This window comes from Panthera uncia (assembly GCF_023721935.1).
Source record: "Panthera uncia isolate 11264 chromosome B2 unlocalized genomic scaffold, Puncia_PCG_1.0 HiC_scaffold_24, whole genome shotgun sequence".
NCBI classification, from domain to species: Eukaryota; Metazoa; Chordata; class Mammalia; order Carnivora; family Felidae; genus Panthera; species Panthera uncia.
This window is the reverse complement of record NW_026057580.1, coordinates 68056256-68075480: the sequence shown is the minus strand read 5'-3', so window position 1 is coordinate 68075480 and position 19225 is coordinate 68056256. Positions and strand designations below refer to the sequence as shown.

At 38.1% G+C, this 19225-nt stretch overlaps 1 protein-coding gene across 2 annotated transcripts in view; it reads left to right on the top strand.

The window, feature by feature from the left end:
* Positions 1–19225, top strand: part of AK9 (adenylate kinase 9) — a 132396-nt gene that overhangs the window by 31304 nt on the left and 81867 nt on the right. Inside the window, exons 9-16 of one of the 2 annotated variants that reach the window (XM_049654152.1) lie at positions 781–855; positions 3535–3633; positions 5361–5500; positions 5577–5757; positions 9609–9753; positions 13361–13459; positions 13546–13641; positions 18976–19124. In XM_049654152.1, coding sequence (XP_049510109.1) covers positions 781–855; positions 3535–3633; positions 5361–5500; positions 5577–5757; positions 9609–9753; positions 13361–13459; positions 13546–13641; positions 18976–19124 — 984 coding nt within the window. Of the gene's footprint in view, positions 1–780; positions 856–3534; positions 3634–5357; positions 5501–5576; positions 5758–9608; positions 9754–13360; positions 13460–13545; positions 13642–18975; positions 19125–19225 lie in introns of both variants that reach the window. The other variant, XM_049654151.1, reaches the window with a different exon arrangement.

Genomic DNA, 19225 nt, shown 5'->3' with positions numbered 1-19225 from the left:
ATTCCATAAGCAAAGTTAAGAGATAAATCTTTTTTACCTTTAAAGGTAAAATATTTGAGGGGCGCCTCGGTGGCTCAGTTGGTTGAGCATCCTACTTCGGCTCAGGTCATGATCTCGCAGTGAGTTCAAGCCCTGCGTCGGGCTTTGTGCTAATAGCTCAGAGCCTGGAGCCTGCTTCGAATTCTGTGCCTCCCTCTCTCTCTGCCCCTCCCATGTTCGTGCTGTGTCTCCCTCTGTCTCTCAATAATAAATAAACATTTAAAAAAAAATTTTTTTTAAATAAAGGTAAAATATTTGTAATCGATATGGGTTAAAGACTTCCCATGAATGTTAGAGAAAAGAAACAATCTAATAGAAAAATGCCCAGATGTTATGGTTAGACAGTGTTCAGAGATGGATATCTGAATACTGACCTCATCCATAGCCAGGGGAATAAAAAGTAGAACAAACCAATGTCATTTACAATTATCAGTTTGGCAGAAATTATTTTATGTATATATGCAGAGAAATAGATGCCCCCAAACTTTTTCTATTTGGAAGGACTCTAAAACTTTGGTGGAAAGAAAAACTGGAAAAAAAAAAACAGAAAGAAAATAAAATTCATGGTAAGAAGATTGGTTTAGGCTTTTGCAAAAGAGCGCTTAAAATAATGCACATTATATCATGCATAAAGCAAACAATTTAGCTTTAAAGATTTATTCATAGTATACTAAGATTCTGATCTTGTATTCAGTTTTGCCAAGGATCTGGATTATAAGGGATCTTTTCTATTTTTTGCAGGAAGTAATGGCTGAACACAATTCCCAGTATCTCATTGAGCTTGATGGAAATAAGCCCCCAGAGGAGCTCTTCATGGTAAGTGCAATGTTTAGTGAGAATATCCCACAGTTTGGAAAATCAAAAAGTTACTGACTGGATTGTACTTATCTTCATAAATATCAAAAATATATTTACATTTTAGTCTGTTTGAAAAATTCCTTTTGACACTTAAAAATTTGATGTTATATCTGTTCATCTATCCATACTTAAATCAAAAGTACATTTGAATTTAAAATCTCTGTGTGACGGGGCACCTGGGTGGCTCAGTCGGTTGGGCGTCTGACTTCGGCTCAGGTCATGATCTCGCGGTCTGTGAGTTCGAGCCCCGCATCGGGCTCTGGGCTGCAGCTCAGAGCCTGGAGCCTGTTTTGGATTCTGTGTCTCCCTCTCTCTCTGACCCTCCCCTGCTCATGCTGTGTCTCTCTCTGTCTCAAAAATAAATAAATGTTAAAAAAAAAAATTTTTAAATCTCTGTGTGACAAAAAGTGTCTCAAATAACTGCCAATAAGCACATGATAAGATGCTTAACAGGAGCCATTAGGGAAATGCAAACCAAAACCATAATGAGATACCACTTCACATCACTAAAATGACTAACATTTAAAAAAAAAACAACAACGGTAGTAAGTGTTGGTGAGGATGTGGAAAAGTTGGAACCTTCCTATATTGCTGGTGGGATTGTAAAATGGTGTGGCCACTTTGGAAAATAGTTTGGTAGTTCCTCAATAAGCTAACCATGGAATTACCACATGACTCAGCAATCAACCCCTTGGTGTCTATAGCCAAAATAGTTGAAAACAGGTGTTCAAACAAAAACTTGGCCATGAAGGTTCATAGCAGCACTAATCACAATAGCCAAAATGTTGAAACAAGCCAAATGTCCACATATTGATGAATGGACAAATAAAATGTGATGTACCTATACACTGGAATATTATTTGGCAAAAAAACAATGGAGTTTTGATACATGCTACCACATGGATGAATCTTGAACACCTACTCAGTAAAATAAAAGTTACAAAAGGTCCCGTATGATTCCTTTTATATAAAATATCCAAAATAGGCTGATCGATCAAAATAGAAAATAGATCAGCAGTTGCTTGGGGTGAGGGTTGCCACAATGGGAGATCTCGGGATGAATGTGAAGTGATTACTAATGGATAAAGGGTTTCTTTTTGGGGTGATTAAAATGTTCTAGGATTAATTGTGGTGATGAGTGTGCAAATTTAAATATACTAAAAACCATTTAATTTTAGCCATGCTATACTTTAAATGGATAAATTATACTTATGTGAAATGTATCTCAATGAAGCTTTTTTTTAAATAAAGAATATACTCCACACTGTATAGTCCATTCTACCTCACTGAACATTCTACACTCTCTTATCTGTAGAGCTGGAGAATCCCTGAGCTCGCTCCTTCTGCACTCTTCTGTCTGCCCTACTAAGTGCTGTTACTATCCCAGACCTTTCCCCTGAATTCCATGCCTATATAATCAGCTGCTACTCAGTGTATCCAATTGGCTGTCTAGTAGTTATCTCAGATTTAGCAAAAATCCCCAGATCCACCATCACCACCACCTGCCCCAGATACACTCCTGTCACAGGTTTCCCCTCTCAGTAAGCATCTAATCCACTCTTCAATCTGCTCTTTTCTTTTTTTTCACATCCCACACCCAAGCAGGCTTTTCCTTCAAAACATATCCAGAATTTGGATTTTACACACCAGGACACTTTTTCTCAAGGTAGAGGGCAGAAGCTCCAATAGGCCTTGGTTGAAACTTCCTAAGCCTGTTAAGGCTTCAATTGTCATTGGCACCCTGGTCTTCCTGCCTATTCCATTGGCCAAAACAAGTTACACGGAGAAGCTCAATATCAGTGGGATAGGGAAGTGTATTCTACCCACGGTGAACTAGGGAATTAAAAAGGGAAGGGAGAGAAGGGTAAATTATGAACAAATAACACAATCCACCACAGATTACCATTGACCACCAGGACTTTGTCAGTCCACCATCTCTCATCTCAAAGTCTACGTTTCATGTTCTGCATAATGTCCCTGTTAGTTTCTAATTCTGCTATAGCAAATTAGGTGGCTTAAAGTGAGAAAAATTTAGAGGTTAGAAATAAAAAAAATCAAGGTGTTGGCCAGGCCTTGCTGCCTCCAAAGCCTCTAGGGGATGATCCAACATTGCCTTTTCCAGCTTCTGGTGGTCCCAGGCATCTCTTGGATCATGGCAGCGAACTCTAAGATCTGTTTCCATCTTGACATGGCTGTATTCCCTCTTCCTGAAGAGTTCCCACAGAACTAGATCTCTAAGGACATGAATATTTGGGGACCAGAGGGCAAACTGTTATGGATTGAATTGTGTACCCCCAAAAGATATGTTGAGGTCCTAACTTCCAATACCTGTGAATGTAACCTTATTTGGAAACAGGATCTTTTCAGATGTAATCAAGTCCAGATGAGTTCATACTGAGTTAGAGTGGGTCATAACCCAATATGCTGGTATCCTTGTAAGAGAAGAGACTCGACACACAGGCAGAAGATAGCTATGTGACATCAAAGGCAGAGATTGGAGGAACACCAAACATTGCCAGCAAACCACCAGAAGGTGGAGGCAAGGAAGTATTCTACTCATAAGCTCATCACTGTTACAGAGTATTTGAGATGTTCAAATGCCAATGTATTTAAATATTTGTTCTTTAACAAATTTAGACAGTTATGGACCGACTTAAATATCTGAACCTAAAAAGAGCAGCTGTTTTAACTAAACTTCAGAGTACAGAAGAAGAAATTAATGACATAATGGACAATGTAAGTTATTTTTAACTGTTTGAAAGTCTATCTTTTCACTATATATTGTGGCCTTAATTTAATGTATTCTTTCAAGGTATAAAAGGAATTTCAGGATAACTTTCACAAGAATGGGTTTGATTTTTAGGAAGAAGCTGTAATAATTAACACAAATTCTAGTAAACACTAAACACAACAAAACTCTTGATGGGGGTCCTGGGTGGTTCAGTCGGTTAAGTGTCCGACTTCAGCTCAGGTCGCATGATCTCACAGTTCCTGGGTTTGAGCCCTGCATTGGGTTCTGTGCTGACAGCTCAGAGCCTGGAGCCTGCTTCGGATTCTGTGTCTCCCTCTCTCTCTGCCCCTCCCCCACTCACACTCTGTCTCTCTCTGTCTCTCAAAAATGAATTAATGTTAAAATATTTTTAAAAATAAATAAATAAATAAATAAATAAATAAAATAAACACAAAAGTCTTGAAACAAAGACAATAAAATCAAAACAACCACAAGAATAATGAGAAAGAAACTCAAGTTCATTTTAAAAATCTTGCAACACCAAAGAAAGCAGAGACATCATAAAAGCCCTCCGCTCTATAAACACTCATTTATTCCTTCAAATCATTGAACCCTTTTTTCATATAACTACTGTGTTCCTGACACTATTGTATTATGGATGTGACAATGGTTGAGAGAGGAGCGTGGTCTGCCATTCAAACACCCTTTCCTGGAGAGAATGCTCAGCGTCTGCTTTTCAAATACTTTTCCCAAGTTTGGACAGGAGGTAGAGATGATAAGGAAAGAGTGACCGCCTCCTGGCTTAACTAGATACGTTTCAGTCCCTGGTTCATTGTCTGTAGACTCCATCGAGAAGGGTGGTAGCCTAATGTGGCCCACTGATTAGGTTATTGGTCTCATGCACCTCCTCTAAGCAACGACAGTCTCCTTAACAGTTAGCTACTTCTTTCAACCTTCAGTTTCCAACATTCATGCAGCATCCTCCGCAGTGTGCATGCCTCTTTATTCTCTGATGCTACAGAGGTCCAGGTGAGACCCCATTCTCACCTGTCCTCCACAGTCAACTCTGGAGCCAGCAGATACGTGTGAGATCTACATCTGAAGGTTGGAGAGAGTGTACCTGGATCCTTTTCCCCCCGGCAGTTGCTCACCATGCTCTCTCTCCCCGGCTCTTTCGTCCCCTGCTAAGGTAGCATGAGGACAGTGAACCCCTCAGCAATCTGCAGTCTGTGGAGAAGTGGACCTAACTTCTCTGGAGGGCACCAACAGAGGAATACTGAGGGGGACTTCTTATTTTAAAAACAAAAGAGCTAAATGAATACCAAAAAAAAAAAAAAAAAAAAAAGCAAGCTGTATATAACATGTTACTATTTAAAAACTTAGTTAAACTAAGAATCTGGTGCATTTTCAAACCTTTTCAGTAAGAATTTTTTCAAATCAGGTAATACAAGAAGATCATAAAAAACATTCTATCTACATTATAGTCTTTCTACTTCATAGCACAAAATGCTTGATAAAATTTAAACCAGGGTCATAATAGAAATGACAACTATTTGTCTTATTACATTTGGGACAAGTACAGAATGTTTGCAATTAAGAAAAAAGCCAACATTTTCTTAATAAATTCTTTCTTAAATAGCAAAGCACTACCAACTAAAAAATTAAATACTTCATACTGTTAATTTTAGCAAAACGATGCCCACATTTTTAGTGTGGTATTTGTGATTAGCAGGATGAGCTGTTCCGTACTCTTGCATCTTATAAACTTATCGCACCAAGGTATAGATGGCAGAGAAGCAGATGGGGACGTACATGTCCTGTGACTTTAAAAGAAGGTAACATTAATCCAGGACTACCAGACTTTTCCGTGAGGTAAGATTTTCACAACTTAAATTTAAAACTTGTCCGTACCTCTTTTCAGTTGTTCATGATTATGGCATATTTTAAGTTTTCTAGGTAAAATGTACTGTCTTTCATCAGAAGAAGCATTAAAAAAATTTTTATTGAACCCACGTCCCTATCTTCTTCCGCCTATGCCGGCACCACCATTTAAAGTATTCATATTTGGACCTCAGTCTTCAGGGAAAACAACACTTAGCAATTTGCTTGCAGAAAATTACAAAGGAAAGGTAAGTACTCATTCAGCTAGCTAGCTATCTACCTACCTATACTTGACTATAATTTGTAGGACTTTCGGATTCACAAGATTTGTATTTAGTGTTCTTAATTTCACACCGTCAATTGGGTAATTGTTTCACTGGGTTTGGTGTGGGGAAAGCCTCCCCCTTGCTGCTTATTGCAGTTTCCGAGTCCACAGCCTTTCCCTGCTTCCCCAAAGCCCCCAGGTTTGACTGCTATGTCATGTGGACTGTGCCACCCATTACCTGTTTTGGTTTCATTCATCTCCTGTTTCCTGGATCACAGTCCTAGCTCACCATCCCTCTCTCCATGCAGTCACTCCTGCCATCATCCTTAGTATCTGCCAAGATGACCCTCTGTGGTGACAGACACCCTGGCCTGTCCATTCCTTGGCCTCTCTCCCCAGAGATCTTGTTCTCCACCCTCAGTAAAGTGAAGAGAAATTATGTGTAGTTTAGACCAGAGTGATAGCAGTAGAGGTGGTAAGGTGTAGGCAGATGGAGGGTATAATTTGAAGGCAGAACCCAAGGATTCGGTGAGGGGTTAGAATGGACAGCAGTTCTGCGAAGGCCAGTGTGCTGGAGTAGAGAACACAAGGGGGAAGGCAGAAGATGATGAGGGCTGAAGATGTAGTCAGACAGAACACTGCAGCCCTGAGAAGAAGGAGTTTGGATTTATTTCAAGTGCTATTCCTTTGAACTCAGGGGTGACATTTTCTATTTGCTTTAACTTTTTACTCTAACATATGACAAACAAACAGAAAAGTGAAGCTCAGTGAATTACCACCAAAAAAACCCCATATAACCACCACCCAGGACAAATATGGAGTTGCCAGCACCCTGAAAACCCCCTCATGCCTCTTCCCAGTGTTGATCCTCTTATTCCTTCCACAAAGGTAAGTTCTGCCCCGAACTTGATGGTATTCACTCCTACTCTTTTCTCTTATGGTTTTACCTTGGAAGTGTACATCCAATGCCATAGATTAGTTTGCATGTTTTTTTTTTAACTTTCTAGACTTAGACAATTTATGTTCTTTGTGCCTGGCTTTTTTCACTTAACATTATGATTATGATATTTATGAGTGTTGTTTATACATGTTACTGCATATAGCCTCGATCTATGTATTTTTTATTGCATTATATTGATTGTATTATATTATAAGTTATTTATCCACTTGAGTGTTAATAAAATTTGGATTGATTACAGTTTGAGTATTATGAATAATATTGCTATAAACATTCTTGTACATGTCTTACGGTGCACACATGGTATCTTTATATGTTTTGGAGATATATCTAGTAGTAAGATTCCTGGGACATTGAGTATGCAACTTGTGTAGAGAACGCCAAACTTTTCCAAATGAATTCTATCCATTTACAACTTGATCAGCAGTGTGTGAGAATTATGTTATTCCACATTCCTTCCAACTTTCGTTATGGTCAGTCTTTTTAATTTAAGCCATTCTAATAGGTGTATCTCCCTGTGGTTTTAATTTGCATTTCCCTGAAATGAATGAGGTTAGACATTTTTTCTTTGTTTATTGGTCATTCAAATACTCTCTTTTTGAAGTGTTTGCTCAAGCCTATTGGGCATTTGAAATTTTTTTTTTTTTACATATTATTGGTAGGAGTTCCTTAAATTGTCTATATGCAAGGTCTTTTTAGATAATAAGCATTATGAATATTTTCTACCACTCTGTGGTTTATCATTACCACATATGGTTTGTTTACAAACCACAAACATTATATTAAAGTATGTGTCAAACAAAGGAATTATAAGTTTAAAATATAAAGAGCTCTTACAAACCAAAGTGCAGATGAAGCCCTAATGGAAAAAAGTAGCAAACAAACAATTCCCAAAATAATAGATACAACAGCATAGCCATTAATCATGAGAAAATGGTTATCACCTCCCTGATAACCAGAGAGATGCCAAAAAACCCCAGAGATCTGTCAATCTCACTGTTGGAGTTGAAAGATCACTGTTAATACCCAATATTGATGTGTGGCTAGGATGTGGAGAAGTACATTTTCATATAATGCTTGTAAGAGCATAACCATTAGGGATGGCAATTAGAAATATGTAAGAGCCTAAAGTCCTTTGCATATCCTTTGAACTGCCAATCCTATTTTATAAATTTTTGGTAAAGAAACTGATCAAAGATAGATACATAACTGTGTTCATCATAGCCTCGTTACTATTATAATAGTAAAAACATGTATACCTAAATATATATTATTAGCATTTTAGTTAAATGAGGCATAATATGTTCATCTAATATCTAATACTGTGCATCCATTAAAAATGACAGTGAAGATGTATATTTATTGGCCTGGAATAAAGTAATATAAGCATATTGAAGGAAAAGTAAAATGGAATCTAGAAGTGTGGAGGTATTATTTAAACTTAAGAGGCATATAGAAATATATTTCTAACATCCCGATATGTAGAGTATATTATCTACTCTACAATGGTCTTATATTCAGAATATACAGAGAATTATTACCCGGTTTTTTAAATGACCAAAAGTTGAACATATGAATAAAAACAGAAAGCGAGTGATTGACCAACAGCACCCAAAAAAGAAGGTCAAAATGAATTGTGATCAGGGAAATGTGAATTTAAACTACAACGAGATACTTCTTCACACCCGCTACAATGGCTAAAATTTAAAAGATTCACAAAACCAAGTGTTGGTGAAGATGTGGAGTAACTGTAATTTGTATACATTTGCTGGTAGGAAAGTAAAGTAGTTCAACCACTTTGGAAATGGTTTAATGGCTTATTATAAAATCAAATACACATTTGGGGCGCCTGGATGGCTCAGTCAGTTGAGTGTCTGACTTTGGCTCAGGTCATGATCTTACGGTTCATGAGTTCGAGCCCTATGTCGGGCTCTGTGCTGACAGCTCAGAGCCTGGAGCCTGCTTCGGATTCTGTGTCTCCCTCTCTCTCTGCCCCTCCCTCGCTTGCACTCGGTCTCTCTCTATCTCTCTCAAAAATAAACATTAAAAAAAATTTTTTTTCAATCATATACACATTTACAATATGACCCAGTAATTCCACTTCTAGGTATTTGTCTAAGAGAAATAAAAACATATGACCACAAAAAGACTTCCTCACAAATGTTCATTGCTAGTTTATTTATATAACAGCCCCAAACTGGAAAAACCCAAGTGTACATCAATAGATGAATGAATAAAAAAAAAAAAAAAACCTGCAGCATATTCATTCAGTGATACTGCTTAACTATAAAAAGGAACTGATTACTGATGTATGCAATGACACTGATGAATCTCAAAAACAGTGTATAAAGGAGAAAAGGTTGGAAAGATTACATACTAAATGGCTCTATTTATATGAAATTCTAGAAAAGGCAAAACTAATATATAGTGACAGAAAACAGAAAGTAGTGTCCAGGGCCCAGGAACTAACTATAAAGAAGCATAAGGGAACTTTCTGGAGTGATGTAAATGTTCCATATATTGATTATAGTTGTTATGTGTATATATTTGTCAAAGCTCATTAGACTGTATACTTAAAATGGATGCCTTTTATTGTATGTAAGTTATCCATGAAAAATTGACTTAAAAATATGTAACTTGAATATATATTACATGATACATACATATATAAATACATCATACTACATGGAAAGTATGTCTGAATTTCTATGAAAGCATGTACTCAAAAACATTGAATTCCGAAAATAACATACTTCAAGCAGCATTAAGATGTTTGAGATAGGTAAGTATAGATCTAGAAATAGATACAGGTGAACAATGTGTTTAATATTCATGTGATTTGTGCTTTTGTTGCTTTTCTCAAATACTCTTTGCAGGTAATTGACTATGCCAAACTTGTTCAACCACGTTTTGATAAAGCCGTTCAGTCATTAATAAACGATACTATCGCTGAGGCCACCGAAGCAGCGATTAAAGCTGTGAAAGAACAGCTTCTCACAAAACTACAAGCTAAAAGACAAGGTGAACTATCTCCTTTAAATGCGTGTTCTAAGCTTAGGTCAACAGTTCAGCCTGGCTGCCTGAGGGCTAGGACCTGGTTTGCTCGCCTCAATCCCCTAGCATGTTGTACGGGGCAGCCTCTTAATAATGGGTTGAAGACATGAATATACATAAACCTGATTCATGAACAGAGAAAATATTTCAGTCCTAGGCTTCTAAGGAAAGGAATCAGAAAGAGCTTCCAAATTTGGATTTACTATTATGGATTTGCTGGCTGGGCAGAGACTGAGTAGAATTTATATAACTTCATTTACACCAATTGTGACAACACTCCGCCTGATTCTTGTGGAGTTTACATTGTTGTTGTTGTTGCTGCTGCTGCTACTTTAGTATGTAGGTGTGTATGTCGGCCCCCATTGTAATTAAGTTTTTCTGGGGCACCTGGGTGGCTCAGTCAGTTGAGCATCTGACTTCTGATTTGGGCTTAGGTCATGATCTCACGGTTCTGAGATTAAGCCCCACATTGGGTTCCATGCTGACAGTGTGGAGCCTGCTTGGGATCCTCTCTCTCCCTCTCTCTCTGCCACTCCCCCACTCATGTGTGTGTATGTGCCCTCTCACTCTCTCAAAAGAAATAAATAAACTTTTTAAAAAATTATTTTTTTCTATTTGGGGAATTTTAATTTCAAATTCAAAACAGTTACAAAGAAGCACCTGGGTGGCTCGGTCAGTTTACCATTGGACTCTTGATATTGGCTCAGGTCATGATCTCACAGTTTATGGGATCAAGCCTATGTTGGGCTCTGTGCTGACAGCATGGAGCCTGCTTGGGATTCTCTCTCCCCCTCTCTCTGTCCCTCTCTTGCTTGTGTGCGCTCTCTTCTGTTTCTTAAAATAAATGAATAAATATGAAAAATTTTAAAACAGTGAAGCTGGAAGAAGCCTTAGTGATCAATTAACGCAGTTCTGTAACTCTCCAGATGAGGAAAACTTTTTACATAAATTGGAAAGCTTCTGTCATTTTCTATGCTTGAAATTATTTAAATAGCAAGGAAATTATCTCTTCCTACATGGCACTGTTGAACTTTTGCTAGGAAAAAAACAGGTTATTTGCCTAACGAATCTGCCTCTCTCCTTTCTCATTAGCCTACAAACAAGTAAAAGAGTCCAACACGGTGCCCAGGGGATTGCAAAAACAACAGCAAAAAGACCAGCCTTTAAATTACCTGCCATCCAAAAGATCATCCAGATGATTCAGAATGAATTTAAATTTTAGTATGTTATCTTCAAAGAAAAACCAAAAGTTTTTAAAATATTCATGGACAACTCACAAACTAAAGCTTGAGAAATATTGACCAAGATGGCTTGTTATTCAACTTATTTAAGGCTTGACAAAATGAATTCATTAACTCACTCAACTTGAGTACCCACTGTGTATTACACATGATTTAGGCACTGGGCCACAGCAGTTAACAAGACACAGAAACTCCTGTCTTTGTGATTGTTACATTTTAATGAAATACAGAGGAGGAAAAAAGAAACAAGTGAACAAATGGAAAAAATATAACACAGTAGTAGGTCAGGCGGTAATGAGGCAGGGGTGCTGGAGTGTTAGGATGAGCAGGGAAGAGAGGACATTTAAATGAAACCTGGATCAGGAGAGCAACTAGTTGGGCTCCAGTTAAGAAGAGTAGTGATCAGTAATGTTTCTTGGAGTCTGTAGTGAGTCCTTTCATATCAAATTACGGCATGAAATCATAGATTTTAGGTCTTGCCACGAATTGCTTTCTTCCACTGGAATTTAGAAACAGAGGCCATCTCTTATATACTGCAAACTTAAAAATCTCTTCCTTTCCTTTTTCAAATTCAGTAATTATTCTAAATCTGACAGTAGGGTTCTTAAAATCATTTTAATTGGAATTTTCTTGCTAGTTCCACTAATTTCCTAGTTTTGCTAATTTCACTCCCAATATACTTTTTTCTTTCATTGTTGTTTTTTTTTTCAATATATGTTTATTGTCAAATTGGTTTCCATTCAACACCCAGTGCTCATCCCAAAAGGTGCCCTCCTCAATACCCATCACCCACCCCCCCCACCCCCCATCAACCCTCAGTTCTCAGTTTTTAAGAGTCTCTTATGCTTTTGCTCTCTCCCACTCTAACCTCTTTTTTTTTTCCTTCCCCTCCCCCATGGGTTTCTGTTAAGTTTCTCAGGATCCACATAAGAGTGAAAACATATGGTATCTGTCTTTCTCTGTATGGCTTATTTCACTAGCATAACACTCTCCAGTTCCATCCATGTTGCTACAAAGGGCCATATTTCATTCTTTCTCATTGCCACGTAGTATTCCATTGTGTATATAAACCACAATTTCTTTATCCATTCATCAGTTGATGGACATTTAGGCTCTTTCCATAATTTGGCTATTGTTGAGAGTGCTGCTATAAACATTGGGGTACAAGTGCCCCTATGCATCAGTACTCCTGTATCCCTTGGGTAAATTCCTAGCAGTGCTATTGCTGGGTCATAGGGTAGGTCTATTTTTAATTTTCTGAGGAACCTCCACACTGTTTTCCAGAGTGGCTGCACCAATTTGCATTCCCACCAACAGTGCAAGAGGGTTCCCGTTTCTCCACATCCTCTCCAGCATCTATAGTCTCCTGATTTGTTCATTTTGGCCACTCTGACTGGTGTGAGGTGATATCTGAGTGTGGTTTTGATTTGTATATCCCTGATGAGGAGTGACGTTAAGCATCTTTTCGTGTGCCTGTTGGCCATCCGGATGTCTTCTTTAGAGAAGTGTCTATTCATGTTTTCTGCCCATTTCTTCACTGGGTTATTTGTTTTTCGGGTGCGGAATTTGGTGAGCTCTTTATAGATTTTGGATACTAGCCCTTTGTCCAATATGTCATTTGCAAATATCTTTTCCCATTCCGTTGGTTGCCTTTTAGTTTTGTTGGTTGTTTCCTTTGCTGTGCAGAAGCTTTTTATCTTCATAAGGTCCCAATAGTTCATTTTTGCTTTTAATTCCCTTGCCTTTGGGGATGTGTCAAGTAAGAAATTGCTACGGCTGAGGTCAGAGAGGTCTTTTCCTGCTTTCTCCTCTAGGGTTTTGATGGTTTCCTGTCTCACATTCAGGCCCTTTATCCATTTTGAGTTTATTTCTGTGAATGGTGTAAGAAAGTGGTCTAGTTTCATTCTTCTGCATGTTGCTGTCCAGTTCTCCCAGCACCATTTGTTTAAAGAGACTGTCTTTTTTCCCAATATACTTTTAAGAAAAATTTGTCAGTGGAGAATATTGAGGGTTTTTTTAACATAGAAAATTCTATAATAACACAGGGAATGACAGCCAACATGGATTAGGCTTCCTGTGTGCCAAGCATTTTCTAAGTGTTTGCTTCTATTATCTCATTTAATCCTTACAACAGTGCTTTCAGTTTGATAATCCTCATTTTGCCCAATAGAAATTGAAACAGAGATCAAATGATTTGCCAAAGCCACACTGTCTGAATCAGAACTCACACACAAGTCTGTCTGTCTTTAAAAAGCGGAGGATTTAATCACTATACCTGTCTCCCTACCCCCCGACTATATTTGCTAACACAATCCATTACTATCTTTCAACAGAGTCAACTTTAAGAGAACTTGAAAGGAAGGAGTATGACAAGTTCCCAACTGATGTGGATAAGACTTTAGAAGAGATGCAGTCTTCATTTGATGAAGATGGTAATAAATATATTGCTGATGTTCTTAGCCATATCTTTCCCACTATAAACAGATTAGCTGATAAAGCATATTATTCTTTCATGCAGTGTTCACTCGTGAATACCAAAGAGAAAGCTCTTTAGAAGACAGTGAAGACAAAAAGAATTCAGAAAATATCCTCGGTGATCAAGCCTCTAAAACTGGTAAAGATGGTAACAAAATGAATGTGACTCATGCCATGCTTATGGATCTTATTTCCATTTATTTCATATTTTATCACGTTTGTATTGAAGCTTAAAATTATCCCCCAAATTGGACACTTACGTTGACATAGTTGGAATCACTAGTTTAATGAGTATGAACTTTTATAGACAGAGTCAGATTGCTTTGCACAAAAGTTATTCCAAATAATGTTCCCACAGTAATATACAAAATATGTGCTATTGTTTTCTTGATATATTCTCTTTTAAATATAATTTCTTTTTTTTTTAAATTTTTTTTTAACGTTTATTTATTTTTGAGACAGAGAGAGACAGAGCATGAACAGGGGAGGGGCAGAGAGAGAGGGAGACACAGAATCTGAAACAGGCTCCAGGCTCTGAGCGGTCAGCACAGAGCCCGATGCGGGGCTCGAACTCACGGACTGTGAGATCATGACCTGAGCCAAAGTCAGACGCTTAACCGACCAAGCCACCCAGGCGCCCCATGATATATTCTCTTTTAAATGTAATTTCAATTTTCATTTGACTATTTCTGAAATACAATTTTTAATATTTGTTAACCATTTATACTTCTTCTTTTCTGAGTTGACCATTTTGGTCTTGTGCTAATTTTTCCAAATTGTTATATCAATTATATGGTTCCTATAATAACTTGCTATATTAGTACCTTATTTTTTATATTTTTTTCCACATTGGGTGGTTTGTCTTTTAAATCATTTTGCTGTTTTTAAAGTAGGGGGATTTTTCATATTTTTGTAGTCAAATCATTACTTTCACTTTGTTTATTTCTTCCATTTACCTTCAGACCTTACAAAACCTTCATCTCAACCAGAGATTTAATATATACTTATATGCTTTTTTTTCTATTGGTCCAACCTTTTGATATTTAGTTTTAAAATGCATCTGTAGGGGTGCCTGGGTAGCTCAGTCGGTTAAGCGTCTGACTTCAGCTCAGGTCATGATCTGACAGTTTGTGAGTTCAAGCTCTGCGACGGGCTCTGTGCTGACAGCTCAGAGCCTGGAGCCTGCTTCGGATTATGTGTCTCTGCCCCTGTCCTACTCACACTCTCTTTCTCTCAAAACAAACATTAAAATAAATAAATAAATAAATAAATAAATAAATAAATAAATAAATAAATAAAATGCATCTCTAAGTTATTGTGTTTTATGATATAGAGCTGGGGTTTTGTTCGTTTGTTTGGTTGGTTGATTCCTCCTGATTCAGACAGATGTATGCTTGGCTGTGGTATATTTTAGTATCATAGAAATTGAACTGGGCACTGTCAGACAACTATGTATGGCACTTCTCCAACACGCACACGCACACACGCACACACACACACACACATACTTCACGGGAAGACCCCAGACATTAAAATTTTGGTCAAGTAGCATCTGGGAGCCCCATCTCAGCTGCTGCAGAGTTCCTAGGACAAATACACAAAGACAGCCTCTTCCCCATACTGTCTGTTTTCTCTTTGAGGGAGGCAGTCCAAGGTAGAAGCAGGCATCAAGGCCTCTACCTACTGCTGGAGTGATGCCAGCACTTGCCAGTATGCCCACATATAAAAGCATTCTCCCTGCCCTATCTGTCTGAGATAAGCACAGCCTTTACCTTTTGGAGCTAAGAGACTGTTAGTTACAACAGGAAGGGCAAATTTGATTTTTTTTTCCAATTTAGATCCATTGGCATTATATGAAACTAAAATTACTCTTGTTTTGTTATAGGTTAAGTCACTATCTTTATTTTTCACTGCTGATATTATGTGCCCTATTGTTTACCTATTTGATTACTATGATTGTAAATTTAATTTAAAAAATTAGGAACACGAGTCCTGGCTCCCTGGTCCCATACCACACTCTTCTTTGGGAATCACCTACAATTAATACTCTTCTTTAGGTGTTAACAGAGTTTTATTCACAGATGAAACCAGTGGAACATCTACATTTAAAAGAAGTTTCTAAGCTCTAGTCAAGATCTTAAGTTGCGGACTTCAAGCTGTATTATGAAGTTATAATCATCAAGACAGTATGGTACTGGTACACAAACAGACACTCAGATCAATGGAACAGAATAGAGAACCCAGAAATGGACCCACAAACGTATGGCCAACTAATCTTTGACAAAGCAGGAAAGAATATCCAATGGAATAAAGACAGTCTCTTCAGCAAGTGGTGCTGGGAAAACTGAACAGCGACATGCAGAAGAATGAACCTGGACCACTTTCTTACACCATACACAAAAATAAACTCAAAATGGATGAAAGACCCAAATGTAAGACAGGAAGCCATCAAAATCCTTGAGGAAAAAGCAGGCAAAAACCTCTTTGATCTTGGCTGCAGCAGCTTCTTACTCAATGCATCTTTGGAGGCAAGGGAAACAAAAGCAAAATAAACTATTGACACCTCATCAAAATAAAAAGCTTCTGCACAGCAAAGGAAACAATCGGCAAAACTAAAAGGCAACCGACGGAATGAGAGAAGATATTTGCAAACGACATATCAGATAAAAGGTTAATATCCAAAATCTATACACAACTTATCAAACTCAACACCCAAAAAACAAATAATCCAGTGAAGAAATGGGCAAAAGACATGGATAGACACTTCTCCAAAGAAGACATCCAGATGGCCAACTGACACATGAAAAAATGCTCAACACCACTCATCATCAGGGAAATACAAATCATAACCACAATAAGATACCACCTCACAACTGTAAGAATGGCTAACATTAACAACTCAGGCAATGACAGATGTTGGCGAGGATGCAGAGAAAGAGGATCTCTTTTGCACTGCTGGTGGGAATGCAAACTGGTGCAGCCACTCTGGAAAACAGTATGGAGGTTCCTCAAAAAAATTAAAAATAGAACCACCTTATGACCCAGCAATTGCACTACTTGGTATTTATCCAAGGGATACAGGTATGCTGTTTCAAAGGGGCATGTGCACCCCATTGTTTATAGCAGCACTATCAGCAATAGCCGAAGTATGGAACAAGCCCAATTGTCCATCGAAGGATGAATGAATAAAGAAGATGTGGTGTGTGTGTGTGTGTGTGTGTGTGTGTGTGTGTGTGTATATATATATATATATATATATATATATATATACACAATGGAGTATTACTCGGCAATCGAAAAGAATGAAATCTTGCCATTTGCAACTACATGGATGGAACTGGAGGGTATGATGCTAAGTGAAATTAGTCAGAGAAAGATAAATTTCATATGGCTTCATTCATATGAGGACTTTAAGGCACAAAACAGATGAACACAAGGGAAGGGAAGTAAAATAATATAATAACAGGGAGGGGGACAAAACATAAGAGACTCTTAAATATGGAGAACAGAGGGTTACTGGTGGGGTTGTGGGAGGGGGCATGGGCTAAATGGGTAGGGGGAATTAAGGAATCTGCTCCTGAAATCATTGTTGCACTATATGCTAACTAACTTGGATATAAATTAAAAAAATAAAAAAAATAAATTCATCTTTAAAAACAAGAAACAAAACAAAACAAAATACCTAAAAGAAAGTAGCTCTCAGCCACTAATATTTAATATTTAAAAAAATCTTAAGTTGGACCCCTAAAAAGGTAAATTAATATTTGGGTTATTTGGTTCACTTCGATTGTGGATCTAAAAATCATAAATAATTTCTTAAGAATTTTGAAGGAGAAAGATGTGATTTAAAAATAACATTATTAATGTTCTGTCTTAAAGGCTACTCTATGGTGAACAGTTAGACATGCAAGAACACAGAAAAAAAGAAAATGTGATTTATTGTTTTAGTGAAACAGGGACTCTATCTTTCTGTCCTGCCATCCCTGGCATGTGGCTACCAGAAAAAGTTACAAGATGGCCAATGATGCTCCAGCCATCATAACAGTGTGCTTAGCATGAAGAGGAAAAATGTAAGGGACAAAAACTGGCACTCCACCCAGCTGAGGTATTCCTCTTTATTTTTTTAAATTGTTTAAAAAGTTTATTTATTTTGAGAGAGTGAGAGCATGTGGGGGACAGGCAGAGAGATGGGGGAGAGAATCCTCACTGATAGCACAGAACCCCCGAGGAGCGAGGCGGGGCTCAATCTCACCGATCCAAGTGACATCATGACCTGAGCCAAAATCAAGAGTTGGGCGCTTAACCAACTGAGCCACCCAGGCGCCCCACCGCTTTTCTTTTGAATTATTCTTCTTTAATGAAGTGACAGGAAGTCTCACCACGAAAAAAATACGCTCACATCTTACCTATGGGCTATCTAAGCTATAAGGGAAGTTGGGAGATGTAGTGTTTTTAGCTGGACACATTGCTGACCCCAACAAAATCCGGATTCTGTTACTAAGGACGAGAAGATTGGATAATGAGTGAACAACTAGCAGCTTCTAGAGCATTTGGTATCTTTGCCTGGCTCTTTCTGCCTCATCATGCCCCCTTCCCAAGGCTACAGGAACATCATGGGTTCTTGTCTCTTCCACTCTGGTTCCCCAGGAACTGCTGGCTCTCTCCATCCCTAAGAACAGATTCCTCACTTCGCAGCAGAGGGCAGCAGAAGCTGCTCATTGAAAGCCCTTTGGAGTTTTTCTGGGCTGGGATAAATTATGCTCTAGCAGGAGACCCTGGTGGATGGAGCATTAAGGCAGCAGCTCAGGAAGCACAACTGGAAAGGCAGAGGTAGAGGAGTCAAGTGGAGCTGCCAATCTCTTGCCTGATTAGAGGAATGGATGAATGTTTATATCATGATGCAGTCTATGAACCACCTCAGCTGTGTGAGGAGGCATTCAGCATGCAATGAGGACAAGAATGAGGACAAGAGTGCAATGAGGACAAGAATGCAATGAGGACAAGAATGAAGTATAGCACTAGAAAAACCAGCCTGTGCCACCCATTCTTCCATCTCTGCCAACCTGCCTGCTTCTTATCCACTTACTGTTTCATGTGGTCTTATGCTTATAATTGGAAGTATTCATCTTGTTTTCTGATTAATTCCCTAGATGCGCATATTTTGGCTTGAGCCCTACAATCCTTTGGTTTCTACCTCTTCTACCTGGCTTCCTGGGTTTTGACTCCTGCTGGACGTGATTTTCTTCTTACCTCATTCACTTTTGTTCCAAAACACTAGCTATAAGCCACTGCTCTGATGTTTTGTGTTTCCTAACTTAACATTTCCTCCCTAGACTATTTCCCCCTTCTTGGAGCATGTACAGCAGTAAACACAAAGATACTATTTTGGGGGGTCAAGTATTAACTATCATGTTCTATTGCAAATGGCATTGTCCACTAAAATTATTAACAGCATTAGGTTATTTTACTTTAGATTCAACAGAAGACTCAATAGAAGAGGTAACTGCCGATCATCCAGAGGTTCTTTCTATAATAGAGGAGACTGTAAAAATGACAAAGGATATGAACTTTGAACATCCATATGAAAAACATGCTGAAATCCTAGAGGAAATCATCAAAGAGGTAAGAAATCCATATCCAAACCTTTAATGCTTAGTTATTTTTAATTTCAACAACTATGCAATATAATTTCATAGCTTTGGAATTAATTCTTTATTAACTTT